Source organism: Megalops cyprinoides, chromosome 21 (genome assembly GCF_013368585.1).
Source record: "Megalops cyprinoides isolate fMegCyp1 chromosome 21, fMegCyp1.pri, whole genome shotgun sequence".
Lineage (NCBI taxonomy): Eukaryota > Metazoa > Chordata > Actinopteri > Elopiformes > Megalopidae > Megalops > Megalops cyprinoides.
Window position 1 is genome coordinate 8,232,024 of NC_050603.1, and position 9,509 is coordinate 8,241,532.

General features: G+C 54.3%; 1 protein-coding gene across 1 annotated transcript in view; it reads left to right on the forward strand.

The window, feature by feature from the left end:
• The window catches only part of LOC118796620 (ETS domain-containing transcription factor ERF-like), a 41,709-nt gene extending 32,434 nt beyond the window's left edge, over positions 1-9,275 (forward strand). The window contains exons 3-5 of the mRNA XM_036555612.1: positions 5,655-5,770; positions 6,426-7,417; positions 7,681-9,275. Of these exons, the coding sequence (XP_036411505.1) occupies positions 5,655-5,770; positions 6,426-7,417; positions 7,681-8,268 (1,696 nt within the window). The 3' untranslated portion in view covers positions 8,269-9,275. The remainder of the gene's footprint in view (positions 1-5,654; positions 5,771-6,425; positions 7,418-7,680) is intronic.
• Positions 9,276-9,509: the final 234 nt, after the last annotated feature.

The window sequence follows — 9,509 nt, forward strand, 5'->3', positions numbered from 1 at the left end:
GTCCCTCTTTCCTGTAACGCTGCCTCACTCCTATAACACTGCATTGATCCTGTAACTATCCCTCAGTCCTGTAACTCTCCCTCAGTCCTGTAACACTGCTTTGCTCCCGTAACGCTGCCTCAATCCCGTAACACTGCCTTTCTCCTGTAATGCTGCCTCAGTCCCGTAACACTGCCTTTCTCCTGTAACTCTCCCTCAGTCCCGTAACACTGCCTTTCTCCTGTAATGCTGCCTCAGTCCCGTAACGCTGCCTCAGTCCTGTAACACTGCCTTTCTCCTGTAACGCTGCCTCAGTCCCGTAACACTGCCTTTCTCCTGTAACTCTCCCTCAGTCCCGTAACACTGCCTTTCTCCTGTAACGCTGCCTCAGTCCTGTAACACTGCCTTTCTCCTGTAACTCTCCCTCAGTCCCGTAACACTGCCTTTCTCCTGTAACGCTGCCTCAGTCCCGTAACACTGCCTTTCTCCTGTAACGCTGCCTCAGTCCTGTAACACTGCCTTTCTCCTGTAACGCTGCCTCAGTCCCGTAACACTGCCTTTCTCCTGTAACTCTCCCTCAGTCCCGTAACACTGCCTTTCTCCTGTAACGCTGCCTCAGTCCTGTAACACTGCCTTTCTCCTGTAACTCTCCCTCAGTCCCGTAACACTGCCTTTCTCCTGTAACGCTGCCTCAGTCCTGTAACACTGCCTTTCTCCTGTAACGCTGCCTCAGTCCTGTAACACTGCCTTTCTCCTGTAACGCTGCCTCAGTCCTGTAACACTGCCTTTCTCCTGTAACGCTGCCTCAGTCCCGTAACACTGCCTTTCTCCTGTAACGCTGCCTCAGTCCCGTAACACTGCCTTTCTCCTGTAACGCTGCCTCAGTCCCGTAACACTGCCTTTCTCCTGTAACGCTGCCTCAGTCCCGTAACACTGCCTTTCTCCTGTAACGCTGCCTCAGTCCTGTAACACTGCCTTTCTCCTGTAACGCTGCCTCAGTCCTGTAACACTGCCTTTCTCCTGTAACGCTGCCTCAGTCCCGTAACACTGCCTTTCTCCTGTAACTCTCCCTCAGTCCTGCTCCCTCTTTTGGCTCTGGCTGAGTGGGGCTGCTGATGTCATGCTCTGTCGTGTGTAGTAGTCAGTAGGTCAGCAGGCTTGGCTACAATGGCCTCTATTGTGCGGGACAGGGGGAAAGAGAGAGATGAACCACTGTGTGTGCATGTGTGCGTGTGTGTGTGTGTGTGTGTGTGAGAGAGAGGGGGGTTCTGTGCATCTCATTGTGTGTGACAAAATGGACCCCTTTATTAGCACAGCCACGCGCATGCAGCCACACACTGGTACACGTGCACAGTTTCAGCAGCGCACACCAACGCACGCTCTCGCACGCTGCCTCACTCACAGAAGACCCAGGCTTGCACGGCGCACCGTCATTCTCTGCCCCCCTGTGGGTCAGGGTTCACCTGCCAGGCCAGCACAGACACGCACCACACCTGACACCCACAGCTTGCCTGTCCCAGGGTCTGCCTCAGACCCTGATCTGCACTCTGCGGGATACAGATCAGCGGTACACCACTGTACCTGAGTCAGTGGAAGTTGTCCGTTGTGGCTGCTGCAGTCAGAGCTTCCCAGGCTGGGTAATCCCCACTTCCTGTCAGGGGGAAGAGAAAGCGTGCTCACGCCTGGGGAAGGCATTCCTGCAATAGCGGCGATGTTGATCTTCACAGATAGTGAGGTGTGCACCTCCCCCTTCCCCCCTTTCCACCCCTCCACCTCTCCCCCTTTCCACCCCTCCACCCATCCACCTCTCCAGTGCTCTGCCCCTGCCGGTGCCCGCAATGAGCTGGAGCCTCGCAGAGAAATGCTGAGGTTTCACCTCCAGAGCTGTTCCAAGCAGACCCCCCCCGTGGGCCCTTTGATACTACTGATAATCTCAATCAGCCCTGCGACTTCCAGGCATTCTGATCATTTCTTGAAAGCTGAGATCATCCTCTTTCATTAGTTCAATGTTTTTGGATGGAGGGGGGGGGGGGGGGGGGGGTGGAAGGGGGGGGGGGGAGGGGGAGTAGCTTTTTGGATAGGTGCCTGGAGAGGTCTGAGGGGATATGTGTGTTGGCTCCGGTCCACTCCAGCACACCCTGCTCTGTCGCCGCCGTTTTGCGCGGAGTGTGTCGGAGTAAGTGACTGCAGACGCGCAGAAAGAACGCAGCGGCCCTGCTTTGAAGTGAGTTCAAATGGTGTTCAAAGCGCGGCGGAGTTCGTCTGTCTCCATGCGTTTCGTGTGCGCCTCGGCATGTTTCCCCAGAGCAGCACGCTTCCATATGTGCCGGGGTGCCCCTCTCTCTCCTCCCTCCTCCGGTCCTCGGCTCCGCGGAGCCGTGTGAGCAGAGCGGGAACGTCTCCGCCGATCTGACGGCCGTGCTGCGCGGCACGTGTGTTCCGTGTGTAGTGCGGGGATGGGGGCCGTGCGTTCTTTAATGTGCCTCTCAAAGCACATGACGCTTGTCTGTTGCTCTCTTTCTCTCTCTGTGCCCCCACCCTTTGTCTCTCTTCTCTCTCTTTGTCTCTCTCTTTTCTCTCACTTTGTCTCTTGCTCTCTCTCTCTTGCTCCCACCCCCCATCCCCCCCAAACCACACACACACACACACACACACACACACACACACCCATCACCCATCAGCCCCTCCCCAGTGCTATCCACTGTCGTCTTCCTCTTCTCCATGTAGAAGTTACAGTAGTCTTTTTGCCTACATAAACAATGTTTCCAAAAGTATGGGCTTGTCTTGTCTCGCTCGTGCTGAGACAGACACAGCTAATAACCATAATAAACCTGAGCCGCTGAAATAACACCACTGAATAAGACATGCCTTCCATCTCGCTCAAATTTACCTTTTTCACCAAAGGTGGTACTCTGTTGCAACAGCCAGTCTGTATAGGTAGTTTTCCCAGTGATTTCTGTACCCAAAGTGGATTAAGTTACGCTGATAGTCTATATAATGGCAAGGGCTGTGTGTTACTACTTTACTGAAGATTTTCTTGATTTCTTTGTAAAGGTATAATTTAATTCGAGCCTATTGGCAAGTGAAAATATGTAATCACATGCATTGGCTATGGAATTGGTATACAGCGGTTCCCTTATGTCATAGTATTTAGACTATAAGCTTAATCAGTTGGACAGGTAGATTCAATCCACATTTTCCTCTGTACAACTGAAAAGATGGGCACAGCCGTTGAGAAAAGGGACAGCCGACACCAGCTATCTTTTATTCATAAGATGCAAGATTCACATTCACAAGTTTCGCATTCATAAGATGCAGTATTCACAGGGTTTATGGATTTATCGTCCGTTAAATAACATATTAAATGGAAATGTCTGTGGTTTATTTAGTGGTTCAGTGTAAAAGACAATAGTAGCGTACAAACAGTGATACATATCAAGTGTTAAATGTGTTGTAGTCAGATCGTATGCCGTTTGCTCACAGTCTCGGTCATTCTCTTCTCCTTGCTTAGGATGAGTTTCCCAAAGGAAATGAATCATCCTTTGAAGCTGCCCTCTCTTGCACGGAACACTTTAAACTGATTACCTTGTGGCATTAGTTGAAATCAAGGATAAAGTGAATTTGCTTCGCATGGCTTGGAGACCTTACTTTGGTACGACTTGCTTGACCAATTTTGTTTTTTTAATCTATAGTTACCAAACCCATATATTTAAGTTAGATGTTCACACTCACATTGAATGTATGTAGGTTTATATTAATCCCATGTTATCTGTCCTGTCAAACCCTTGATTTCCTTGATAGGGACAGTTTGGCAGACCTGGTGCACATAACTGTTGTATTATAGAGAGTGTCTGATTTTGTTGCACTGCGGTCATGAGGTGCAGACAGCAGAGAACTTGTTGTACATCCTGCCCTTTTCCTCTGGTATGTTCAGCGAGAGGAAAGGAAGCTTCCCCCACAACTCACATCTCTTAGCAGATCTGTTGCTTCACACGAGACCCGCTTCTAAGAAGCCGTGGTCAGGCCGAGCAGCGGGTGTCTTCGCGTAATTACCGTACCTGGTCAGGGAGAGTTCATCTGTCAGGCAGGCAGCTGATTCCGCACGGTGTGGGTAATTGAGCGGACTGAGGCCCGTTTCATCCCCCGCTGCTTCCTGTTTGGGGGCGGTGAGCGGAGAGGCTGTGGGACGGGACGTTACCCCCCGAGGCCCCCCCCCCCCCCCCCCCCAGCCTTTCACATCGCCTCATTAGATTTTAAACCATTAATGTTGACATGTTGTGGCACGTCACGCAAAAATTCCCCCCAACTGTTGAGCCATGCTTGTGTTTGAAGCTCACAGGTTTAACAGGTAGACACGGCTGAGCGGTATTAGCGACAGACCAGAAATCCACAAATAAAAACGCGTGTAGAAATGTGAGCCAGACCATGGGATCAGCAGCCATAGCTGGCCCCTGACAGCTGTTTCTACGCACCTGCAAAGGCAAGATGTGAAAGTTAGGTTTTTAAAATCATTTGTTAGGTTCACATTTGATTTCATTGACGCAGTGGGATTAAGGGTAGATCATTTCCTTAAGTGAGGAGTGAGGTTGTGGTTCCGAACAGCTTTGATCAGTTAGGCGAGTGCATTTAGATCGGTGCGGCGTTCTCACAGTGAACTCTACATATACCTGTACAGAGTTGGCATTTATCCCTGTGGGAGGAGGACACTGAAGGAGAGGAAGTGACCGTGAAGCTGCTCTTCCACATGATTTTGAACACATTTGTTTATCTTAACTGATACTGATTTCTGCCACCTTAGTTGAATTCTGCCTAACCCTGATTGTTTACAGCAATGAAATCACAGGTAATTATTATTAGCGTAGTCTGATGTTTGTGAAGTGGGTGGAATGTTACTAGTTAGTTATTACAGAGCACTCTTGGAACAGTCAGGTAAACAGCATTCATTACCGTGGAATAATAAAAATAGCAGCCATCAAATGCCTGTTTGGCGTTCTCCTGGATCCTGTCCTATTTTAGATCTGATCTCAGCTCCGTGCTTATCATCTGCTTTAACTAGTATGTGTTTTATTTGAATGTTGTTATTGAAGGACAGTGCTGCGTGTGGAGTGATTGATCAGGAGGGGGGGAAAGGCCGTCCACCCCTCTCCTCCTCCTCCTCCTCCTCCTGCTTCCCCTGCTTCTTCTCTCCGTCTGGGCTCGGCTCAAGAGGCGACAGACAGCACACACTACTAATTTTTGTCTCTCGCCCAAGCCTTCAAAACCAGAAAGGGCCCTTGTAGCTGTCAGGCCGAATTGCCTGTTCTGTAAGCTGCCCCCCGGTGTTTAGCCGAGCTATTTGTGTTCTCTGTACCTCAGCCTTTAGTTAATGTGGTGCTGTTTCAACAGGTCACCTAAGACTGAGTGTTCAGTCAGTCAGTGAGACACACCAAGCATCTGCCCGCAGCAACCCCATTCCTTCCCGTTCTTTTTTCAGTTGCTCTGTGTGACTTTCAAACTCCTGATTTACTGAGAAATGCTCAGCTGAAGTGTTTAATGAGTGATGGATAATCGGAGGCACGTTGACATTTGAGAGCCTTACATTTTGCTGCTATGTGGGACAGCGTGGTGCATTTTAATGTTGCGTGACTAGCGTATTTATGTTTGTTTTTTCATTATGTAACTGTGTGCCTCTGCAGGTATTACTACAACAAGAGGATCCTGCACAAGACTAAAGGGAAGAGGTTCACCTACAAGTTCAACTTTAACAAGCTGGTGCTTGTGAATTATCCCTTTATTGACATGGGTTCTGCTGGTAAGGCTGATTCTCTTAATGTTTTTGACAGTCGTTTTGCAAAATCCTGAATCTGTTTAAGTTAATGCATTCAGTGATATGTTCCATTTATTTGCTTACGTGAAGTGATTTAGTGCTATTTTCAAAGATCATCTTAAGTGCTTAGGTAGAGGTTTTTGGACTTCATCCACAGTTAATTTTTCCTGTTAAACTGGTATGGTGATAATTTATTTCCAGTTGCCTGTGTGCGTGCGCGTGTGCATGTGTGTGTGCGTGTGTGTGTGCGCGTGTGTGTGCGCACAGGTGCTCTCAGCTCGTACGGCGTAATTCTTCCTGGAAACCCTGACGCAAACGCGATCATTGGGAATGTAATTCTGTTTTCCCATGGACACGGCCTTAAAAGCAGCAGTCTCTGATGGCACACAGCACAGTGCGCTCAGTCTTAATGTGTAATGCTCAGAACGGTCTTAAAGACCCCATTGAACTAAAACATTTTACATTCAGGGGGGTAGGATTTGTGTGCTAGGAAGTGGGGCACATAATTTAGCTATTATGTTGGTTTCTCTGTATAAATTGTGGTAAAATAGATCCACCCAACCTACCAGCGCAGTCCTGGTACTGACTGCAGGTTGCTGGGGTATGAATGGGTGTTGAGTGTTTTGTCTCCCTCCCCCAGGGAGCGGTGTTCCTCAGAGCGCGCCCCCGGTGCCGTCTGGGGCGGGGACCCACTTCCGCTTCCCGCCGTCCACGCCGTCGGACGTGCTGTCCCCGAGCGAGGAGCTGCGCAGCCCGGTGTTCAGTGCGGTGGCCGGCCGCATGGCCCGCAACTCCATCAGCGACTGCAGCGACGGCACCTCCGTCAACTCTGAGCTGGAGGAGGGCGGGGCCGAGGAGCGGGGCGGCGTCGGCGAGCGCGGGGGCGGCGGCGGCGGCTTCCGCAGCATCCTGCACCCCCGCCTCTCCCACGACCCCCTCTTCCGGGTGTACCCCCCTCACCCACGGGCCCCGCCGGCCCACCGCGTCCACCCCGACCCCCTGTCCCCCTTCCCCGTGTCCCCGCTGCCCGGCCCCGGGGGCGCCGGCGGCCTGCTGGCCCCTCCCCTCTCCCCCGCCCTCTCCATGACCCCGTCCTCCCACCTGCCCTACACCCCGTCCCCGTCCCTCTCCCCCATGCTGGGCTCCCACTTCTCCTTCAACCCCGAGGACATGAAGCGCTACCTGCAGGCCCACACCCAGAGCGTCTACAACTACCACCTGAGCCCCCGCGCCTTCCTGCACTACCCCAACATCATCATCCCCCAGCCCCAGCGTCCCGACAAGGGCCTGGGCCCCGCCGGGGGCGAGCGGCCCGCCCTCAACAGCCACCACCCGCCCCTGCCCCACAGCCACGCCCACCCGCTGCACGCCGGCGAGGAGCCCCACCTCTCGCCCTTCAAGTTCAAGCTGCAGCCGCCGCCCCTGGGCCGCAAGCAGAGGGAGGGGCAGGGTCAGGCGCAGGGCCGGCCGGGCACCTCCGGCTCCGCCCCCGCCCCCCCCGGCTCCGCCTCTGGGCTTGGGCCCTCATTCTCCTACAGCGGCGACCTGGGCTCCGCCGGAGGCTCCGGTCTGGCCTCCAACTGCGCCTCCTCTGCCTCTCTGAGCAACACCAGCAGCCTGCCCAAAATCAAGGTGAGTAGCACACAAAAAAACGCACAAGCGCACACGCACAGACACGGACAAAACAAAGCATGTATGCATGAAAACAGGCCCACTGACACATCAATCAGCATAGTGTGTATAGTGTAGACAGGGCTGGGTGAACAGGACTCTGGTACTTGTACACAGTTCCAGGAACCGATCCTTGCGTGGTAACCAGAGCCCTTGCCAGCACCCGATACCCCATCAGCAAGGGGAGTCCGGTTTCTGACCCTCTGATCCCTGGGGCTGTCTAGGTGGAGCCCATCTCCGACATCGAGTCGGAGGAGGAGGTGGAGGTGACGGACATCAGCGAAGAGGAGGCGGAGGAGCGTGAGGGAGAGGACGGGTTCGACCCCTTCCCCCACCCCCACCCGCACCGGCACGAGCAGAGGCCCAACGGCGTGGCCCCGCCCGCCTCGGCCAACGACGACGAGCTGGACGAGGACGTCTTCAAGACCCCCGCGGCACCGCCGCCGGCGCTGCTGTCCTTCCCGGGCCCCCCGGCGGAGGGCGGCCGGCGCCCGGTGGGCGTGAAGATCGAGCCGGGCGAGCAGGCCAGCACGGCGGCGGGGCCCGCACCCGCCAGCCCCGGCGGCACCAAATGCATCCCGCTCAAGCTGCGCTTCAAGCGCCGCTGGAGCGAGGACCAGCGCATGGAGGCCGGCGCCGACGAGTCCGACGACAAGAAGGTGCGGGCGGATGAGGGGGAGGCGAACGGGGAGAGGGAGAGGGAGGGGGAGCGGGAGAGGGAGAGGGCCGGCCTCCCGCCCCAGCCGCAGCGGCGGGTGAGCGCCGAGCTCCACCGTGCCGCCGCCCAGCTCTCCCTGGAGAACAACTGCTGATCCCAGCCTGCCCGCCCGCGCGCGTGCTCACACACACTAACGCAGACGCCGACACACACTAATACGGATGGAGACGTGAGGAGGGATCATAATGACAGACACGTCACACAGACGGTGGCGCGTACGCTCCAATACTGACACCCCCCCCCCCCCAATGTAAACCTCAAGAAACTCTAAAGACAAAAAATCCCCCCCACCCCCCCGAACCCTGCACAAAGTGACTCCTCTCTCACAGTGGCCTTTGTACCGTTACGCATATCTCTCTGGAGGCCCCTCCTCCTCCTCCTGATCCGAACTGGACCACCTGCTCCATCATCCTCACAGAGGCAGGGCGACGGTCCAAACGGGGGCGAGGAAGAAGCGATTGAATTTGGAGGCCTCCAGTCTTTTATCAGGTCCAAACTCCTCCCGCCATCCCGCACCCCTCCCCACCCTGTTCTTAGAAAGGGGGAGATTTTATTTTTAGGATTTTCGGTTTTTATTTGTTTACTTCGTTTTTAAATGTTTTGAAACACAGGATTTCATAAGTGCCTGTTCTTGCGCACAGAACAAGAAAGAGAGAGAAGCGAGCAGCGGAACTGACTCTAAAGAGACAGGAGTACTGGGAGTATTCGAAACAAAACATTTATTTTCCCCGCTTTTTCTTCAGCTTCTCAAATATCAGTGACTTTTCCCATTAACTGACACCAATTCTGTGAAGAAACTGGAGATGGAGCTTGGGGGTGGGGCAGGACAGGGGGGCTGAATCACCTGACTGGAAGGCCCGCCCCTTTTTGTACAGACCTATCAGAGCAGCAGTGCGGCGCGTGTGTGCGTCCTGCCCTGCGAAGCAGGTCTCACCGGCTGCACGCTCCCAAACTGACTCAGGGCTGCTTCACCCGGGGGCCCTCCCCGATCTCCGCGCCAGGATTGGCCGTGCCTTTCGCACTGGCTCCTCCCACCCCTGAGGCAGCCAGTCAGCCGCAGCGGTGCCCGGCAGTGCGGGAGCTGGCGGAGAGGCGCGGCTGCGCTGCGCTGCGCTGCGCTGCGCAGGGCCGAGGAAGGAGCGGCGGGAGGAGATGAGTCCGTGCCTGCGCTGCGACTTCGGTCGGGAGCCCGGGGCTCGCCCCCCACTTTGCACATCCGAAAGCTAATAAACGCTCACAAGCGCAGTTCTGCTAACGAGGAACAGACACCAGCATGACGTTTCACAGTGAGATCCTCAAAGGGCCAGTGTTTTTTTTTTTTTTTTTTTTTTTTTT